This window comes from Anastrepha ludens, chromosome 6 (genome assembly GCF_028408465.1).
Source record: "Anastrepha ludens isolate Willacy chromosome 6, idAnaLude1.1, whole genome shotgun sequence".
Lineage (NCBI taxonomy): Eukaryota > Metazoa > Arthropoda > Insecta > Diptera > Tephritidae > Anastrepha > Anastrepha ludens.
In genome coordinates this window covers 14,707,108-14,729,536 of record NC_071502.1, presented here as the reverse complement: position 1 = coordinate 14,729,536, position 22,429 = coordinate 14,707,108, and the positions used below count along the sequence as shown (strand labels likewise).

The window sequence follows — 22,429 nt, the reverse complement described above, 5'->3', positions numbered from 1 at the left end:
TTACCAAAATTTCTAGTCGGGTTTAGCAAAATTAGCCGAAGTTAAGCACTACTTCACTACCTTGCCGAAAGGTGTTAGTAGCAAAAACAGGATGCTCCGTCCAATCCGTAGAAAAAGCGGTCTTGCGATGCAAGTCACCTATCCACGTTTAGTGCGTCTTATAACTGCAGCACTGAGATTAATTGAGAAGTTCAGACAGTTTATTTGATTCTTATTAAATTTTAATCATTTTTTTACGAAAGTATATAATCGTAGTTCATACTCATACAAGGTGGCGCAAAATTAATCATCCATTTTTTAACAACGTTTTCCTAGTTAAAGAAAGAAAGTAATATATTTTGAATGCTGAAAATTCTCATTTTGATCTTTACGCTCTCCATTGCTTATATAGCCCCTCCCTTGAGTATTTCTAGAGTTACAGAAGATGACTGAGTTCGGTTGTGCTAACCATTGTATGCTGTTAATAAAATTCATCAGGTTTCTAATATCAAGGTCTGCTATAACAGCAGGAGTAACAAAGAAGGGAGAACCAAGATGCTTTAATCTTAGCCTCGCGAGAGCAGAACAGCTTAGGAAAAGGTGCTGAAATGATTCCTCCTCATCCTCCATATAAAAAATTACAGAAATAATGGGCGCGTATACTTCTGTTAGGTGTTTGGCCGAGCTCCTGCTCCTATTTGTGGTAAACATCTTGATGTTGTTCCACAAATGGAGGGACCTACAGCTTTAAAACGGCTCCGAGTGGCAGATATTTCTTATGAGGAGCTCTTTCATGACAGAAATACAATGGCAGGATGTTAGCCATCGCCTGCCCAGAGGTGACTGCTATTAGAAGAAAAAAAAAACGTTTATATTATTTGATGCCCATGCACGGAGATTTGCGCCTCAGCACTCCCGAATGGCAGCCACGCACCAGCTCATTCGGCTATGGCGGCCGCCCATATAGCTTACGCAAAAAAGACTCGAAGCAATGCGAAGCCGAGTCTCACAGCATGTATACCTCGCGTATTGTGCACTGCGAGAACACCAACGAAATTCGAACTGAGAAGCTGAGATTTTGTCAACCTCACAAGATCCATCGAACACCACCGATCCGCACGTGGCCAGAAGGCTATCATAACCTCAAATGTTTGTATACTTGCCCAGAGCTCGTTGAGTTGACGTGAAGCCCATCTTTTCAGGAGCAGACCGGCGGGGGTCAAAGGGATCCAAATGCTTTTCTTTCGCGGGGAAACTACCTCAAAGGTCCCTTGTCTGGCCAGCTCATTCGCCTCGCAGTTCCTCGCAAGGGCGCTATGACCAAGAACCCAGATGAGACTTATATCAAAGATTTCGGATACTGTCGAAAACGAAATCAGGCATTGTCTGATCAATTTTGAGTGCACTGTCATTCAACCCAGAATGGTAATTGCCGCTTGTCAATTGGAGTAAATACATATTTACTTTCGTGACAGTTATTACGCAAGTGAGTAGTCAATCAGCAGCTTTCTCGATTGCGGCTACCTTTGCTTGGAGCACACTGCAGTGATTGGGTAACCTGAACTGGAGTCTGAGTCTGGAGTCTTCCTTCCAACTTCGAGCCATCGGTGAATAGATTCACTAGGCTCTGATTATCGCCCTTTCCACCCTTAATGGAATCTGAGTGTAGAATGTTTCGCTTGAACTAAGCGAGGGTGTGTATTGATCCGTCATCAAGGGCATGAACGCAAAGCTTTTAAGGATACTTGAGTGTCCGTAAGTGAGGTCGAGCCTGTATACCGAGCTTCCCAATCTAATTCCGGCACATGCACCGGCAGTTTTTCCCGCGATATCTACTTATATAGGAGCCGGGTTGAACATTGGGTTAAGAGCTAGGGTAAGAGTAGTTCGAAACGCCCCGCTGATTACAATGAATACAGACTCTTTGAACTCTCTCAAGCTTCTTCACTCTCACTATTATACTCTTCAGTGAGACAATGATTCTTCCACCAGACAATAACTCCATACAACAAAATTGACTTTATAAAGGTATTATAGAGCCAAAATTCAACTCTAGGCGAGAGGCCCGATCTTTTGCTAATAGCACCCTTACACCCATACAATGCGATTGCTAGCTTCCTTATCCTCTCCTTAATGTAAGGCTTCCACGTTAACTTTCTGTGCAAGATTAAGGCTAGGTATTGAACCTTGTCAGCAAGCACCAACGGATCGCCGCTTAGATGTAGCTAATAATGAGACTCCTGTAACGTTGGGATGCTGTATGCCCTTGACTAGAAATCTCTGGACATACAGTGAGTCAATAAAGTTTAAGTACACCTTGTTATTTCTTACAAACACTAAGAATTATCATAGTTATGTTAAAAAAAACTTCATGCAATATCTTTGTATCATTAAAAGAGTACATTGTTGTCATGAAAACAGTTTTTTTTGTTGTTCCCGTTATACATTTTAGATGCATACGTAAAATAACCCTCAATGAGCGCTAAAATTACGCAAAACAAGTTTAAGTACAATACGCAAATATGTATTGTTGCGTTGTTGTTTTTGTAAAGATAACGGATTTAAATTTGTTTGGGTTTTAGCAAACAAGTGTAGAAATGCGTTTGAAGCATTTTATTATTGACAATTTGTACATTTGTATACAGGCGCTAGTTCAAAGTGGGCGAAATGGGAAAAGGTAAAGAAATATCGATGGAAATAAGAAAACTGATCATCAAATTGTATTTGGAAAAAAAATCATTGCGTGAAATTGGAAGAATTGTTGGAAAAACACATTCTAGCGTACAAAATATTATTAACTTTCACAACAGCAATGGAAATGTGCAAAAGAAACCACGTTCTGGTCGTCCAAAAAAAATTTCCGAACGGGAAGAGAGATATATTTTGAATGCCATCAAAGCTGATCCCAAAAAATCTGCTCCAAAAATACGTGATGAATTGCTACAAGGAACTGCAACAAGCGTCAATCCTCAGACCATTAGAAATGTACTTCATAAAGCTGGTTACAATGGAAGAGTTCCACGTAGAAAACCTCTAATATCACCTATTAATAAAAAAAAAAGTTTGGATTTTGCAAAGGAGCACTTAGAAAGGCCAGATTCCTTTTGGGATAACGTATTATTTAGCGATGAATCTGAATATAATATTTATGGACCGGATGGAGCGACAAAAATATGGAGAAAGCCTAATGACGAGATGCAGATAAAAAATTTAATACCGACTGTCAAACACGGTGGCGGTAACATAATGATTTGGGGTTGTATGGCGGCAGCTGGTGTGGGTAAAATGGTCTTTATTGAAACTACTATGGATAAGCATTCATATCTAAGCATTTTACGCAGCAACCTTAAACAAAGTGCAACGCAATTGGGGCTCGATGAAAATACATTTCTTTTTCAGCAGGATAACGACCCCAAGCACACGTCATATTTTGTTAAGGAATGGCTCCTTTACAACTGCAAACAACTGTATACTCCCCCACAATCACCGGACCTAAATCCCATTGAACATGTCTGGGATTTGTTAGAAAAAAGAACTCGGAAACATAATATAACCTCAAAGGGATCGCTTAAAAATGCGTTATCAGAGGAGTGGGGCAAAATCGCAGAAAATGACACTAAAAGGTTAGTGAGAAGCATGCGTAGACGCTTACAAGCTGTTATCGATGCAGGTGGAGGACCAACAAAATATTAATTTATTCCACGTTTTTTGTTTTTGTTCTTTTTTTAATATTATTTATAAAGTGTACTTAAACTTTTTTTATGTGAAATCACGATAGTGCAAAGTTTTTTGTTTATTACGTTTTAAAGCTAGTATGTAATGAATTGAAAAGAATGATTTTATGTTCCTTACTTTATTTACAATGTGAAATATACAAGCTCTAATAAATTTTTATGTAAATTGAATGAAACATATGCATTTTTTTATCTGACTGATGTGTGTACTTAAACTTTATTGACTCACTGTACATACCCGTATAGTGTGGAATGAGCCAGCTCTTGTCGGCGAAACAAAACAACACTCAGCTCTAATGCGATAGAAGGCTATGACTACACAAAGGCTGCTTAGAGAAGCGAGAGACACTACATTCAAGCTAAACAGCTACCGGTTACTACTGCTGGACTCTCCTATGGGGGCTTCAGTTTTGTTATTTTTAGGATTGCTTCATTATCTTGATGCCAAATTCTATGGCCGTGGAAATGTAGAATCTCCAAATATGTGGCATTTATTCCAATATTCCAAATTCCACAATTAAGTACTAAATATTTGTTTTTTTCATACATACGCATTTGAATTGCATTTTTATGTATTCGCTAAATCACTTTTTGCATTTATTTATGCTAATTGCCACAGTTTTGTAATCGCATTGCTAAATTTAATAAACAATTGCAGCTGATTCATACGATTTTACGACCTCTTTTGCACAACCATTTCGAGGGGCACTAAAGTGCGCATCCATGAAGCGAATACCATAAATGCATCAAACCTACTTGTACTTACATACATACAAACTTATATATTACAATTTGTATGCCATATATATTCGTAGCTATATAATAAATATACACACAGTATTCTGATATCATAAAATATTTTCGGGCGGGTAACAGCAGCTTCCATTAGAACTGAACTTTAACACCGATTTTATTTGAGTCGTAAAATGAAGACCGTTATTTGAATTGAAATTAAGATTACTAAATATAAAAACCTTAAAACAATAGTCAAATGCAATCGTAAAATGCTCTTTGCTGTATACACAAATCAAAGGTTGAATGCAAGTTGAGAAGCGATTGATAAAAAATTGCAAGTTAATGCAAATAAAAATATCTAAATTTTTGGGCGGAATAGAGTTTTTTGCACCCAATGCATCGTTTGGGTTTAGATATCATTGATGACAAAACTAAAAAGCGATCGGGTGAAGAGCAAAGAAGTAAATCACTTTTGGCCTTTAGTTTAAATATTTCCTATTCTTTCACTTGCCAAGGAGGCTGTTCTGAAAGAGATGGGCCCAAAATAAAGCGCAATTGATAAATGTCTGAATTAAACAAAGAAAAAAATTCCAAAAAATTGTATATGAAACAGAGCATGGGAAACTAGACCGTGATTGAGACCGTTACGGCAGTTTCTGTGATATAGACAAATGTAGAAATTTTCAATAAAGATGTTAAATGATTTTTAAGCAACGCAATCGTCGAAGTTTTGGCGCTTCAAGAGCTCTATAGGTTCACTTCTTCCACGTAAGCTGAGTTACGCCCAATTCCTGTCTACGGAGGGAAAAGGACTGTTTTGGCTTATTTCGAACTTTGGCTTGAAATTGTGGCCATTGTATCATATTTTCCTTAGTAACTTTTAATATTGTTAAAAACGTAAACCTTGCCAGATCGTAAAAAGAAAATAACTTTAACAAATATTTAAATACAAAATTTTTATGTTCGCATTGAAAGCCAATTTTCATATGCACTAGTGGGTGCAACCACGCCTCCTGGATTATATTTTTATGCAGTGGGTATAAAAACTCGGACAATTGTTGATAAATTAATTTGTGGGCAGACAGTAAAGACTTGCATCTGTACTACATCTATGGCACTGAGGTCAAGGTCCGCTAATGAACGGTCGGTCAATTTGCGTTGAATATCGATCATAACTCATTATTTATTGCCTTTGTCATGAAGTTGCATAAGCCAACAAATCAAGGAAAACAAAAACGAGATTACTTGCATAAAAAATAAAAAGACGAAAATAAATAACTGCATATTCTTTTGTGTACCTACAAAGAGGCAGCTGCGCATACAGACACACGCACACATCGCATGGAATTATTCACAGACTTCATACAGTGCATTAGAAAATTACAGCACTGGCATTTATTCACAAGTTTTGATAAATTATTTGTCTCTCAACTAATTTTCAAAATTTTTTTTTTTAATTTATATCCAAGTTTAAAATTTTGTGCAAATCTAAAAAGAGTCAAAAAATTTTCATAAGACATTCCACACTTTTGGATCAGAACTTTTAGAAAAATTTCGATATGTAGTTTTACAGCCCATTGAATTTTAGTGCATTAAGATACAGAGACCACTGTAGTCGCATGAACCCTGGCTGCTCTTGAACGGCTTCGAGTTGCCCTTCAATCGAAATACGGCAATTTTCCTTTTTAGCGTAAAAAATAAACCAAAAAAAAGGCCCTCATCCCTGAACACCACAAGTTGGCCTGAGTGCGCGATGCAAACTTTTCACAGAGCATCGATTTTCGTAATACAATTCTACGATTTGTAAACGTTGTTAAGGCGTAAGTCTTTCCATGATGAAATGTCAATGAATACTAAACAAAATTACATATTTTTTTGACAGTAGTCACGCGTGATCTGTCAAAACACACCTATTGGAAAAAGTATCTCCAATCTGATCACCTTTTAGAAGAAAACACCCATTACCTAAGACCAACAGCAAACGGAGTACAATAGACACGTCTAGTTTACTGGGGCGACAGCCCTTGGTGGGGAAAAGCCCAAGTCATTCCGGTAACGTAGAACCAGCTGCCATGAGAATGGCAGCCCCCCGCTGCCGGGAGTGGGAGTCTCCCTGGTCTCCTACGCCGACGACTGCACGTTAATGGCGTCGAACAATGGCATTGATGGCCTGTGCGCCGAGGTAAATGACTACCTCGTCTGCCTTTCTCGCTTCTTCCCTGCGAGGAACCTACAACTTTCTCCCACTAAATTCACGGCGGCCCTCTTCACCACCTGGACAAAGGAGGTCAAACTGCGACATAAGATGAAAGTCGATGATACACCAATTCAGACTTTAAACAGCTCCCTTCAACAGCTTGCTCTCCTTCTCAGCGCACACAACCGCTATTGCCACCAAAGTACAGAATCGCAACAAGGTCGTCAAAGCGCTTGCCGGCAGCACTTGGGGCAAATACAAAGAAATGTTGCTATCGACTTTCAAGGCAATAGACAGTCCGATTCTAAACTATGCTGTGCTTGTCTGGTCGCCTGGAACCAGTGATTCGCAGTGGACCTGCCAAAACACTGCCCAAAATTACTGCGACAGGATGTCCTCTGATGTTCCCACTACAACATCTTCACGACGAGGCCCATATGCTACCTGTAAAGGAGCATAATAAACTGCTCAGCAAGCAGGTCCTGTTAGGGTGTTACCGCAGGTCTCACCCATGCAAACACCTGCTTAAGCCTAAGCGACCTCCCAGGCATGTCAGGAGGCATTTCCTTAATTACCTGGACGAGATCCCGGACAAAACAGACCGACAGCTACTGCATCGGACAGTGTACCGACAGCCAACCAACGACATTCATTGGGAGATCCTTACCACCTTCTTAAGCTGCCGAGCCCCGAATGCCGTCATCGGATTCCAACCACCACCCATCGCAGACGAAGAGCTCCAACTTCCCCGAAAGTCCTACGTCACCTTGGCACAACTACGTTCTGGATACTAAAGCAGGTTAAACTCCTACTTATCGAGAATCGACCCCGACATACTAAACATATATCCGTCAATTGAAGGCACCCCGCGCGACACTTACCACCTTTTCACATGCGCCATCAAACCCACTCATCTAACACCCCTCTCCCTCTGGACCCAACCTGTGGAAATAGCAAGTTTCTTGGGCATTAATGGTGAGCTGGACGAGACGACCGCTGATTACACCAAAATGACAGGGCAAAGTGACTGCTACAACAACAACAAACGACTGCAAAGAAAAAATGTCAAAAATCTATGCAATTTTTGAACCGCATCAACTAGCACAAATGGGCTATAAAACTGCATACCCAAATTTTTTTTTTTTTTTCTAAAAATTTTAACTAAAAAATTAAAAATTTTGATGAAAATTTATTGTTTTGTGTTTTACTTTATGCCCAGTTGGAAACTTGTGCTTATGCGGATTTATATTTTCATAAAAAAATTGCTAAAATCATATAAAAAACAAACAGATTCTCAAACCTTTGCAATAAGTTCCGGCGCTATAGTTATTTGACGCAGTGTAGTTTACTTTGCTGATTTTCATAGTTTTACTTCTTGATTTTTTATTATTACAATCACAAGTTTTCCGATATTTTTTCACACTTCATTGCTTGATTGCGGTATCGTTGCTCCGACTATGGGGGTCTGGGGCTTTGTATGCGGCCGAGTAGTTTGTGCAGCAGCTGGAAAAGCTGACCGTTGGCCATCACTAATGTGTGTCTTGCTTTGCGGTAAGCGATGTTGCTGTAGCCTCTTCGTCTGCTACCGACGTTGCCGTTTCTATAGTCGACATAGTTGACGCTTCGACAGCAGCTGGCAATGGGCTGAAGAGCATGACAAATTGTATGTACGTATGTATGCACTCTTTGCCATGTTCATCGTCCGTTTCAACACTATTATAGATTTTATTTCAATACTCTTTTTTTCTTCCCATAGTAATTTTACTGTTGTCGTTGTTATTGCCTATTTGCCACTTCGTTGCACTATTGCTTTTCTTTGTTAGGTCATTGGGCTGTCAGAGAATGTTATTGTTTTCATAGTTACTTGAATTGTTGTTGCTGCTTTTGTAGTCATCATTCATCATTTACTGATCATTTACTGAGGAAGTGACTGTTGCTGTTGTTCCACATTTTTGTTGTTTATGATTTGGCGTTAATTTGTTGCATCAGTATGATGCAATGTAATGCAAGCAGCCAGCCACAGTCACAGCAGTCGCAGCCACAGTCGCAGGAAGAGCGCAGCAATAGTTGAAGTTTATGAAGAGCACTTTAAGTTTTTGTTGCCACTGCGTTAATCCGCTTTGGCTACGCACTTCGTGTGGCCAACGGTTGTAATCATCATCAACCAATCAAGAAATCATTCGGACGCTACTCATTAGTGATTAATCGCCTAGGTGTGGAGGGGAGTGGAGTTTACGCACACGGTGTCTTCCAAAAAAAGTAAAGCTGTATTTAAGTATGATTGGTAACGATGGTAAGGAGGACTGTATGGTGCAGATGCTTCAGGCAAGATATTGGGTGCGCAGTGAGTATAGCTACAAAATACCTTCGAGCAAAACTGGAACACAACTAATTAGAGTAATGCGTACTTAAATTAATTGCAATTTAAATATCTCAGTTTATGAAAAAATATTTAGTGTTGATAGTCAGACAACCACTGAGCCGGAGACTCACACGCCGCGCGTATGTAAAGAGGAAACTCCAAACTTCGTTTCTTAACTAAAAATTTTAGCTGTGAATATTCGAAATGTAAGCAAATCAAAAATTAACTTGCTTAAGCTCGAAAATGTATAGTATTTTTAAGCATTTTTTTACAAAAAAAAAATTAGACGAGATATTTAAATATTTTTGGCTTTTTATTTAACTTATTTTACATACAAAAATTCAAAAAAAAAAATTTTTTATTTTATATTTTTAGAAATGGGGCTAAAGTTGAGCCTCCCGAAAAATTGGATCTGGACGGTGTTGGCATTTTGGATCTTGTATTTATTTGAAACACAAAAAGCAAAAAAATTATTAATCAGTTTGACTGTAGCTATGTCCCGCTACTAGAATAAAAAAAAAAATAAATATTTGACAAAATGGCGCGGTTTTGAATTTGACACTCTAAAAGTCAGGTTTTTTTTCAGTTTTTTAATAAAAAAAAATACGAAATAATTGAAATAATAATATGATTTTAGTACGGGCGATAGCCATTGCTGTTGTGAACAACATATAATATTAAAATTTCAGACGATTCAGTTGAATAGTTTTCTTTTTTTTTTGCAACACAAGACCGAAAAAAGTCGTTTTGAGATAAATGAGTTTAAAGTTTGTGGGTCAGGAGCACGCGGACCGCTTTCTACCTAGTTAATGGGCTATAGAAGCTATAATATTGGGAATTTCCGCATGAAAATCTCACAGTATATTCTTAAGATACTATACTTTCGAAATATTGAAAATACAAAAAATCGATTCTTTGAAATTTCTAGACCACCGGGTCACCTTAAATTTAGTTTAACTACAATAATTTCCAAACCCAATCGGAATTGAGTGAAATATACTTAGTACTTGATCAACTAAGTTCCTAAACTGCATCAGCGAGTGGCAATTTATTGGAGTTCTACACTATCTAAAAATTTTTGAACGCTTTTCTTTATCTGTGGCTCCTGGGTGCACAGAAAAAATTTTTGTGGAATGAATATTTACAAGATTTTAGATTAATCGTCAGAAAACCATATTCTGACGGTCGTTGCCACAAAATTTCATGCTGTGCAGGAGTACAATAATGTTTCCAACCATAATCAGTGAGATTAGTGAAGGAACTCTGGGATTACTCAGCAATTGGGCCATAGACTGTGGTTTAATGGTAAACCCGAGCAAAACTGAACTAATGCTATTCACTAAGAGAAGCAGGAAACCAAACTTTAATCTCCCAAAATTAAACGGCGTTAGTCTTATGCTATCCCAACAGGCAAAATACTCAGGTGTCATCTTAGATCCCAAACTCAGCTGGAGGCCGAACGTAGAGTACAGGGTAAAGAAAGCGAAATTTACATGTGTAAGAGAATGTTGGGTAATAAATGAGGTCTCCAACCAAAACTATCCAATTGGTCTTACACAGCCATTGTAAGGCCAATACTAACATATGCGGCACTAGTTTGGTGGCCTGCAACAGAAAAGAAATACAACCAAACCAAGCTGAACAAGATACAAAGAACAGCGTGTATCTTAACTACAGGAGCGCTTAGCACCAGTCCTACTGAAGCGCTCAATGTACTAACACATCTATTGCCATTAGATTTACATATTAGAACAATAGGTTCATGCAGCGCGGTGAGACTCAGAGACATAGGAAGCTGGACAACAAGGTCGTACGGTCACAGTAAGATCCTTCTACAGGGACCCTCCTTTACTTCAGTCCCCGACCTTTACTTCAAGAAAGACTTTAAGGTACGTTTTCCACCGAGAGCCGAATGGAGCAAAGGGAAAGTGATTGGAAGATACGATATTGAAATCTATACCGATGGTTCTAACATGAACTGTGGTGTGGAAGCTGGCTTCCATTCGGAGCCACTCAACCTATCGCAGTCAATTCGTCTTCCTGACTATGGCAGCAGGTTCCAGGCATAACTTTTAGCGATCAGAGAAGCATGCAAATCTCTAGAGCTCTATAAGGAAGTTGGTACAAGAGTAGCTATCTTCTCAGACAGTCAAGCAGCTATGAAGGCCTTAGACTCCAACTCCATTTCATCCAAGCTACCTATCTACCTACCGTGTAGAGAGGAAGTAGAAATGCTTGGGCATCGGCTTGAAATCACTCTGATATGGGTTCCCGGTCATAGGAACATACGGGGTAATGAGATAGCGGATGAGCTTGCAAGAAAAGGTTCGGCACTAGATAAGGCAGAGGCGCCATCCCACTCAACACAATAAAAGCATCCATTGCTTCACACTATTCGGCATGGGAATGGGACCAATTCTGCGCTTCATAAGAGCCACTAAATGGTTCCACAAGAAAAAATAAATAAGGTTCCCGTGTCTCAGATTGCTGTCATAAGGGACCTGTAAGGTCTAAGTGAGTTGATCGCTACCCCACCGATTACCACCATAACCTAATCTATTCTAACCACCTTTTGCTTTGATGCAGGCTCTTTAATGGTCCCACGATTTTGCTACAGCAGCTCGTGTGGTCTCCATAGATATGGGAGGCGCTGTTGCAATAAGTACTCGCTTGACATACTACAAATATAGGTGACAAATTTTGCGCGCCATGCCCTCTGAATCCGACCATATGTTGTAGTTGATTAAATTAAAATTTGGCTTGCCTGACAAATCATCTTCAGCAAAAAGAAGCTCTCAAAGCGCTCTTCGGCTGTTTTAGGTTTTTGTCTTCATATACTCGGACAGTCAAGCAGCAATAAAAGCGCTAGAATCTAAAACACACTCGTCAAAAATAGTCATACAGGTAGAATGTTTTAAACGTCTAAATGACGTATCAGAATACTGCAAAGTATACCTTATTTCCGTGCCAGACCACAGGAATATATGACAGCAGGAAACTGCAAGGCAAATGAACTTGCCCGTATCGGTACAACGCTTGACCTCCAAGTGGATAAGACGCTGACACCCATGCCTATAGGCACTTTTAAACTATTTATAGATAATGAAACCATTAACAAGATAAATACAAGTTGGCAATATCTCACAACATGCGAACTAAGCAGACAGACATGGCCGAAATGGAACAGCGATTGATCAAAAAGCTTGTTAAGATTTAACAGGGAAGCTATAAGAAAAACCGTAGGGGTATGAACTGGTTATTGTTTAATAGGCAGCCACACTAGAAGGTTAGGACTGCCGCACTTCGATTTCTGTAGAGGCTGTCTTAATATAGAAGAAGAGGAAACAGTCACACACCTTTTATTTGAATGTGAAAACTTAGCTATGAAGAGGCTGCGCACTCTTGATACGGACACGATGTAGCGGACATAGCGCATCTAAAACTAATGAAGCTTTGCTCGTTTATTAAAGCTACCGGATGGTTTGAGAGGGAACCCACAGGGTAAGGATAAGTTCCAGTGGTATCACAATTGACCTACGAAAGGTCTAGGTGGTCATTGCGACAGCCACCCTACCTACCTACCTACCTACCTAGGATTATGTGCTGGTGCATAGTCTTGTTGGAAGTCCCAGCGTTCCTCATTAAAGAGGATTATTTTTAAATTCTTCCCTGCGCCTATAAGACATGCCTTCTTGGTACACTTTTCCGTCAGTTTTTTGACATTTTCGCTTTATTGTACAATGTGGAATGAAAGGCTTTAAGCATGATTTTTGGTCGGTCGTTTTATTGGCCGTCTCGATCGTCAATAATAAATCGAGCTGCTTCACTCCCTCCACACAGGAAAATGTAAGGTTTTCGTAAGAAGTTATGTGAAAATTTAGTTCATTCTTATACAAAAACTACATATGTAAATCCAAGTTTCAAAATTTGTTAAAATTAAAAAAAAAAAAAATTACAAATTTTCATCAAGAATGACACGACATACAGGTATTCGTTGACTGGCCTACAGGGTTTGATTGAAAAAGAATGAGCCTTCCCGCGCGGAGTGTCTGCTAAGCGATCAACCGAATCGGCTGGTGAGGGAATATGATCGTTGGACCTTCCCCTTCCACTAGAAACCGGTCCCAGTTCGCTGGCAGCCGCGGTGCAGTCAACATAGCTCCGCGCGTGAACGCTGTTTTAAAAGTGTGTTAGAATTTTCATTGGCGAAAATGCAGCGATCGTTGGAGCAACGTACTCGATCAAATTTTGCGTAAAGCTAAACAAAACGAGTACCGAAACCATTGGGCTACTCAAGGAGGCTTACGGGGACCAACCTCTGTCCAGTGCCTAGGTAAAACGGTGGCACAAGTCGTTCAAGGAAGGCCGGGAGGACTTCGAAGACGAACAGCGATCTGGAAGGCCTTCGACGACGCAAATCACCTTTTTCGACTCTCGAGGCATCATCCACTATGAGTTTGTACCTCCAGGAAGCACTGTAAGCGCGGCATTTTACAAAGAAGTGCTCCTTCGGTTGAAAAACCGCGTCGTCCGGGTTCGGCCCGACCTCGTCAACAATTGGACCCTTCATCACGACAATGCGCCGGCGCACACCGCCTTCCTCTGCACCTCTGCATTGACCAAGACGGGGGTTTCGGTGCTTCCCCACCCCCCCTACAGCAAAGACCTGTCCCCTCCGGACTTCTTCTTGTTCCCGCGCCTGAAAAGAAAGCTGAAGGGGAGGCGTTTCGACTCCATCGAGGCGATCCAAAAAACTGTGACAGCCGAATTGAATGCGATTCCGGCGGATGAGTTTAAAAAATGTTTCCCGCAGTGGAAAGACCGCTACCAGCGGTGTATTGACGCTCAATGGCCCTATTTTGAAGAATATTAGTTGTATAAGCCAAAAGGTTTAATAAAACTGCTTAAAAAAATAAGGCTCATTACTTTTCAATCAAACCCTGTATCTCTCCCTTGAAGCGCTCACCTAGCCTGGGTACGAAACTCTATTATCAAACATAAAAAATATCACTTCAAGCCACACACTCTGGCTTCATATGAAAGTACTCAGAAGCACCCTGTACTAAGTCATCTGCGAAATTCATTCCCGTATTTATGTGGCAGTGGCGTAGTTAAGAGCGCTGGTCTACTGCTAACGCGCGTCGCTGTGTTTGTATGCAACAGCAAAGACAAGTGCGTAGTGTCTCCAACCAAATGCGCAACAATGTAGCAATTTATTTCTAACGGCTGTCGCCACCTTGAAAAATACACAGAAAGCGGCAACACTGGCTATTGTGCTAAGGCAGTAGAAGAAAGAAGAACAACAAAGGCAGTGATAGTAAGAATAACAATGATAACAACAGTAACAAAAAAATTCTAAAGCACGCACTCACCTTTCAAGTTAGAGCATTTTGTTGTTGCTGTTGCTGCAACTTTGTTGCAAGTAGCTGTTGCTCTACGTTGTTCTAGCTGCATATGGTTTGAGGTATGCTGCCAAGAATTCCAAGTGTGCCTATAACCGTTTATCCGCTCCAACAAACACACACGCACTATAGCCACAAGAGCAAACCCAACAACAAAAGCACGATTACGCACTACTGACCGGCTACGGTTGCGGGCAGCCACATTTTGTACAACGGAAGCCACTGTCGCCCGTGCAACGCTGATGGAGGCCACCTTAACCAAGCTGCCAGTGGTGGATGGGCAGAAGCAACTGAAATCACAATAACAATAACAACGTTGAGAAGTCTAAGCGACGCTGACACTTGAATCAGCATCAATATTGGCAATGTCATCATTGTCGTCGCGCAGCCTGCAGCCAGCGTAGTGTTGCGTAATTATTCTTATTGCTGTTGTTGTTGTTGGTATGTGTGTTGTCTGTTATTGCAGCTAAACTAACCCAATAAGTATTGGCATTGCCAGTGATGCGCGCAATTTCCTCAATTCATCGCACGTTGCCACTCCTTCCGCTTCATTATCTATAGCTGTTGTGGCGGTTGTAGCAATGTGTTATAATTGTTGTTGTAAATGGTTTAGCTACAACAGTTGCATCTGCTGCTGCTGCTGCTGCGATTGCTGTTGCAAGCATCATTTTTCCAATTCATTTTGTTTATTTTCTAACACGCATTTTATTAATTTTTGTTGTTGCAGCGACATTCTCCACAACGACGCAGACTGCGGCATACGCGCAGACAAACAATAACGATTCAGTTAGCCGGTTAACTGCTTGTTTCTGCCACTTTAGTTTATAAGTGCTACATGCAACATAACATATACATATATAAACTTACACACACACACATGCACATACATATTGCGCGTATTCATACCCAACAACTTGCCACCAACTCAATCAATCTTTAACCCTCGTGCATGCACTTAGCAACATCTTATACTGATTCGTTTTTTTCTCTTATTTTGCTCTGCCCATTTACAGGATGACATGAGCGATCAGTGCAGCCTCACACAGGCCGGCCTCGAAGAGTACAACATACGCGCCTCATCCTATTACGATCAGCCAGCGATGTTGTTCCATCATCAGAAGCAATCGTCGTATGCACAATCGGAGGGGTATCACAGTTATGTCTCCAGTTCAGATTCCAGTTCGGCCACACCATTCCTGGACAGGTGAGTTTTCATGCCACGTTCAATGCACTACATTTGGAGCGTCTGATAGCCGATTGCGCGTTGCCCGTTGCCCATTGCCTGTTGCCTGATGCCTGTTGGGCGATACGCGTTGTTAACTGGCCGTTGGCCATCTATCGTCTGTTGTCCGTTGCCTGTTGGCTGTTGGCTGCAGGCCGTTTGTCATTTGTCGTTTGGGCATTTGAGTTTATTTTAGGATCATTGACGTTGTTTAGTTGCTTGTTTAGTGATTTGTTGCACGTTCGCAGCCGTACATGCCAAGCGGCTGCTAATGTACAACTCACTAGTCGCAACAAGTTATGGTCAATTGAGACAGACATTGGCTTCATGGAATGTGACAATCGGTTTTTTCTGTCACGAAATGTTTGTCATACAGCTGGTTTTTGATTGCAATTATATTTTTCAGAAACTACTCTTTTTTTTAACAAATGTTCACAAGTAGCATCATTTATGTAATATTCGCAAAACGTTGGTTATGTTTTCAACGCTCACTAGAATTGTTGGATCACAGTTTTGGAGCCCTCAACCAAAAAACCTATCATCAGGCCATTGCTACTTATGGAATTGTGCATTGGACTGCGTTGCTAAAATAAGTTGGCAATTACAGCAACAAGTTTGAAAAAAACGTACTTTGAGAGGATTTTCTTCTTCTTCTACTTCCTTAGCATGACAGTCCTGGATGGAGCGCTGGTTGTTTCTTCAAGCCTCATTCATTCATTTGTTGCGCTTTACATTCTTTCTTCGTGTCCAAGCCAGCGAATTCGTTCGGCTTTTTTGTATTTTATGATTTTCTGCCCTTGGCTCAGCGCTATATCTAATATGATAAGTGCGATCTTCCAGCCTGATTGCACCGATCATTTTTCGAAGTATTTTCCTCCAGAACGTTGCTGTTTGGTTCTCGTCACTCATCTTCATCGTCCACACTTCACAACAGTATGTCAAGATCATAAAAAGAAGAGCTTAGGATTTTTGAGAGGATTTTAGGACCACATAATATTGTGTTCTTGGAGAGTTCTAAAATTAACCAAATTCAAATTTCCTCCACTCCATCCTGCAACTTGACTCTCTACAAGTTTAAGCATTAAGCGTATCAATTCTGTATTCAGAAGCAAAAGCCCTATAATGTACTACTTAGAATTAACTTTTCCCCGATATGTTATACCTTGGGTGATAAGACCGGACGTAAATTTTTCCTATCCTAAAATCCTTTCAAAGAAAGATTTCAACTTTTAACACATGACCCCCCTTAGAATCATTGAGAAACGGATTTACCTGTCTTGCTTAGAGAAGGCGGATAGCACTGAGCATTTTCTCTGTGAGTGTCATGCATTTGCTGGAGCAAGGCGCCGAATTTTGGGTCCAGATGCCATGAGAACGAGTAATATGCATTCGCTCAAACTGGAGGATATTTTCATATTTACCAAGGAATCTGAAAAGTTCTCACAGGTCTAACCACCTCTATTTCACTATTCTATCCTAACTTTTTCCTTCTGGCGCTTCTCTCCTTTCTTCCTTGTCTATCTACCCTTTCCGTTTACAGAGCTTCAAATACAATGGGATTTTTAACGTGAGTGTTTTAAGAGTTACCAAATCTCTCGGTGCTTCTTGGCTCTACTTTTCAAATTTCATTTCAAGCTTAAAGAGTAGAGTAATTCCAAAGCTGTTTCTACTGTATAGGGACCGACTGGGTCCAATGTGCATATCTATATACCATCTAGTATGTATAACAGGCAAAAATAAACCTGAACGCGACACTGATTTCCTTTACACTAATCTGCACTAGAAAAGCCTTTCTTGGGCTCGCAAAAGGTAGTCACAAATCAACGTTCCCCCCAAATTTAACTCTTAATTGCCTTCAAGGAAATATCACCAGCCATTTTTCAAATTCCAAAAAGTAAACTGCCAAACATTTTCTGTGCCGAAAATTATATTATTCCGAGACTTGTTTGTGTCTGCGAGATGTTGTGTGTAATATAATATAAGATATGTTTGTAATAGGCCAACTATCGAACTTATCAAACGATCTGATAGTTGCGTGAAACTTCTGATGATTGGTCTGATACTAATAATACTCCTTCGGGTGATGTCCTTGTAATGTTCACCAGCTATAAATCCTTTAAGATACTTCTTTTATTTGCTATCACAGAGGGTTCAAGTTATTTCAATTTAAGAATTGCCTGTTAGCCCTTTGTAGAAGCATCTGTAATGATCAACCAAAATTGCAAGCTTCGTTGTCAGTTGCCTGCACTCTCGTTCACAACATCTTTTACATTTTTCCTATGGCAAATGGTCCTCTTGTAGATGGCGAAGATAATGGTCATGGGCTATTTTAATCCAGTGGTCATGGGCTATTTTAAAAAAGTATTTACGAGAAAGATCCCAAGCCTGGCCCACAGAAAGAGATTAGGATGTTTTTAGATTCACGTTTCTGTAGTGGACCGTGGCCACTTGTCCATGGATATACCACCACTCCAAACCTATTAGTGCGCATACGCGACCGAAGTCGGGTCAGTCAGCTGCTGGAATCGCCAGTGAAAAAAATGGTTTCTGAACATTCGCTGATCAATAAGAATAAAAAACTAAACCCGCAAGACATTCACTTCTGCATCATGGATGTTTATGAGGGCTGTTCAATAAGTACCCGTACTTGACGCCAGACGGTATTCTTGAAGGAAGTTGGTGTTAGCATCGTATTTTGACATCTTTCAAAGGACGGCAAAACAAATTTCAGACTGATTGATGGGTTAGTTTAAATTTGGCAGCTATTCGAGTGAGACGTGTTTCGTGATTTTCGCTTAGATGGAAAAAGTGCAGTGTTGTTCGGTAATTCGCTTTTTATTTTTGGAGGGTGAAAAATGCGAGGAGATAGAAGCAAAGTTGGATGTTGTCTTTGGGGACGCTTCGCCATCTATGACCATAGTTGGATATTGGTTCAACGAATTTAATCTTCAGTTCTTAATGATATTTTATCAAAAAACGAACAAAAGTTTATTCATTCTAAAAAATGCAAACAAAAAACTTTAAAGAATTTGAAGATTTTTTTCGTATTTTTAATTTTTTTTATTATCTTAACTAAATGTTGAATGAAAAAAATTTAAAAAAATTTAATAATTTTCAAATTATTGAATTTGGAAAATTTTGGTATGCAGTTTTTAATATTACATTTAAAAATTTTTATTTTATTTTTTTATTATAAAATTTATTTTTTTATTTATTATATGATTTATTATAAATTTTTGTTTTCAATATAGGTAATATTAAAACTGCATACTAAAATTATTAACATTGAATAATTTCAAGATTATTAAATTTTTTCTAAGTTTTTTTTTTTTGACATTTGGTTAGGAGCCAATTTTCAGGAAAATTCAAGACTATGTCCAAACTATTTGGAAAATCGCTCATAAAATATTTGTATATATATATGGTATATATAAAGTACAGTTTGTGATGAAAACCCAAAAATGAAAAAATGGTTTATGACAAAAAAAGTTTTTTCACACAAAATTTCATCAAAAAACTTAAATTAAAAAAACACCTTTTTTAAAATATAATTTACCAAAAAACAAACTGATCTTAAAGAATATTTTATTTAAAAAAATACAAAAAAAGTTAAAAAAATGTTATGCGAAAAATTAAAAAAAAACCAAAATTTTTTCAATATTAAAAATTCCATACCAAAATTTTCAACATTAGATAAATTTATTTCTATTTGTTTTTTTTTTCATTCTACTTCTTATTACAGCTTTTCCATACAAATTTCAGAAAAATTCAGGACCAAAATTAAAAAAATTTCATCACAAAACTTAAATAAAAAAAAAAAATGTAAAAGCATAATTTATCAAAAAACAAACAAATCTTTGAAAGAATATTTTATTTTAAAAAATACAAAAAAAAGTTTAAAAAAATTGTATTCTAAAAATTTAAAAAAAAACCAAAAACTTTTTAAATATTAAAAATTCCACACCAAAATTTTTAACATTGGAAAAATGTATTTCTTTTTTTTTTTTCATTTTACTTCTTATTACAGTTTTTCCAAACAAATTTCAGAAAAATTCAAGACCAAAATTAAAAAAATTTCATCTAAAACTTAAATTAAAAAAATTAACTTTCTTTAAAAAGTATAATTTATCAAAAAACAAACAAATCTTTCAAGGAATATTTTATTTTAAAAAATACAAAAAAAAGTTTAAAAAAATTGTATTCTAAAAATTAAAAAAAAAAACCAAAAACTTTTTAAATATTAAAAATTCCATACCAAAATTTTTAATATTGGAAAATTTTTTTTTTTTTTTTTCATTTTACTTCTTATTACAGCTTTTCCAAACGAATTTCAGAAAAATTCAAGACCATGTCCAAAATACATGGAAAATCGCTCATTGTAGATAGTTATGCCTATACTTGTATTAAGAGAAATTTCTCTGAAAAAAGTGTTGGTTCTTTTGAAATTCTTGACGCCACTGGTACATAAATTCTACGCAAATACACACATTTTTGCATTTAATTGTTCCAGATAGTGTTACAAGCCCACTTCAATGATTTGTTGAGCCAGCCTTGCAGCTGTGACTCCTCTGTCACTCCAGTCAATTGCCTTGCACTTAGCAGAGCACTTAGGCGCATGCGTGCACGCATACATACATACATACAGACATACATACTTTGTATACGCTCTGCATGATTACTAACCATATGACCACAAACAAAAGCTCACGTACCACAAGTACCATTCACCTTAAATGAATATGTTTCAGGCGTACATTCACACGTCTTCAAGTATACATGCATGCAGACATACATACATACATACACACACTTTAACATGCAAATACCAGTCATATTGTGTCTAACGCACTTAGGCGGCACTCAAGTTTCTATGAGGCACGTACAAGTAATGACTCGCAGACAAACTGGTGGCCGGCCGAGCGCTTGCTCTTGGCATGATGAGGTGGTGTTCGGAAATATGTTGCTTCTGGCTTGCGTGTGTAAATGTACCGATGTGACAGCGCCAAAGGTTTATGGTTTTAGTGGTCAGTGGCGCAAACGGCAAAGGCACTCCATGTGACTAGTTTTTTGTTATTATTTCTTTGTTTTTTTTTTTTTTTACTCCTTCAAGTTAACTCATCAAACAAGCGGTTGGTGTAAATTTATAAAAAATTACAATATATTTTCTCAGTGTCATGGTTGCACTCCGTTTGGCGCTTGACCATGGCAACAGTATGCGGCTGTAGCAGCAACAGCAACAGCAACAGCACCAAGCGACAGTAACAACAATGTTGCTCATAAATATGTATTTAATAGCGCTTGTGTAATTAATGTAATGTTTTTGTCGTTCAACACGTTCAAATTGCTTGCCATATTATCTGTGTTGCCTGTCTTTGTTGTTGCCACTAAACTAAATACCTCGATTTTGTAATTTGTGCGTAGCACCTCACAACACCCGTTTGTCCGCATTTGTACGCATTTTTCCTTGTTTTAATTCGAAGCAACGAAGCAACGAAAACTTGGACTTAAAAGGTGGCTAGCAGAGCAAGTTTCAGCTAAACCGAGTAAATACCAGGCATTCTTACGAAATATTGTGAAACTTTCTTCTGCTTCCTTTGGTGTTAAATATTCAAATTACGTTGAATGTTATTGGTATTTTAATTTGATTCTCAAACGAAATGACTTGTAAGGCCTCACATGGAAAATTCATTGTACACAGGCACGGAATGTGTCATTGATTGGCGGGTGCCCTTAGGCTGTGCAGTTGCCCGCAAGAGATTTCAGTTACTCGCACATGGCCAAATACTCAGTTCTAGCGATAATGAAGGATAGTTCCTTGGGCAAGGAGAGGAAATTGTCATTCTGTATAGCAACAACTTGATGACGCTGCTCAAGCCGCAAAATTGGACCTGGACAGTGTGGTCCATTTTGGCTCTTCTATTTGGCTCTTCTATTCGAAACACAAAAACCACAAACAATTATTAATCAGTATATCAGCTATGTCCCGCTACTAGAATAAACAAAACACAAAAAAAAAATAGACAAAATGGCACGGTTTTGAATTTGACACTCTAAAAATCAGTATTTTTTCAGTTTTTTAATAAAAAAAAAAACGAAATAATTGAAATAATAATATGATTCTATCTGTATTACGGGCGATAGCCATTGATGTTGTGAACAACATATTAAATTTCAGTTTTTTTGTTGTTTTTTTTTTGACAACTCCAGGCGAAAAAAAGTCGTTTCGAGAAAAACGAGTTTAAAGTTTGAGGTACAGGAGCGCGCAGACCGCTCTCTACCTAGTTAATGGGCTGTAGAAGCTATAATATTGGGATTGCCGCATGAAAATTTCACAGTATATTCTTAACCCTTTGAGGACGGAGCCAATCGACGGGCGAGCGTCACTTTGGACGAAAGGTATTGGAGTGCGCAGTAAAGAAAATAAATACGTTGAACGTTATAGAATCTAAGACTTTATTTAACACAAGACAAATTTGTCATAAAATCGAATTTCACTTCTACTTCACGAAGTAATGCCGTAATCATCCATCTTATAAGAGTAATATTCGTCATAACTGTCACTATCTAACGTATCATCTCTAGATCGCTTAGCCATCGTGCGTAAGTTGAAATATAAAATATATAAAACCCTGCCTCTGGCAGTGAAATTCGTTCTGACTCTACTGTCGCTTCACATGGTAAGTTTGCAATATAAGGAAGATAAGACTTCATCGCTAATGGCCTCTAATGTCTTTGCATAAAAACGTGACTTTTTTACTATACCTAGGTATGTGTATTTTATCGCTCAGAACGACAGAT

At 38.6% G+C, this 22,429-nt stretch overlaps 1 protein-coding gene across 1 annotated transcript in view; it reads left to right on the top strand.

The window, feature by feature from the left end:
* Positions 1-22,429, top strand: part of LOC128865657 (protein Shroom-like) — a 98,834-nt gene that overhangs the window by 11,500 nt on the left and 64,905 nt on the right. Inside the window, exons 2-4 of the mRNA XM_054105889.1 lie at positions 2,790-3,602; positions 9,383-9,446; positions 15,423-15,613. Of these exons, the coding sequence (XP_053961864.1) occupies positions 2,790-3,602; positions 9,383-9,446; positions 15,423-15,613 (1,068 nt within the window). The remainder of the gene's footprint in view (positions 1-2,789; positions 3,603-9,382; positions 9,447-15,422; positions 15,614-22,429) is intronic.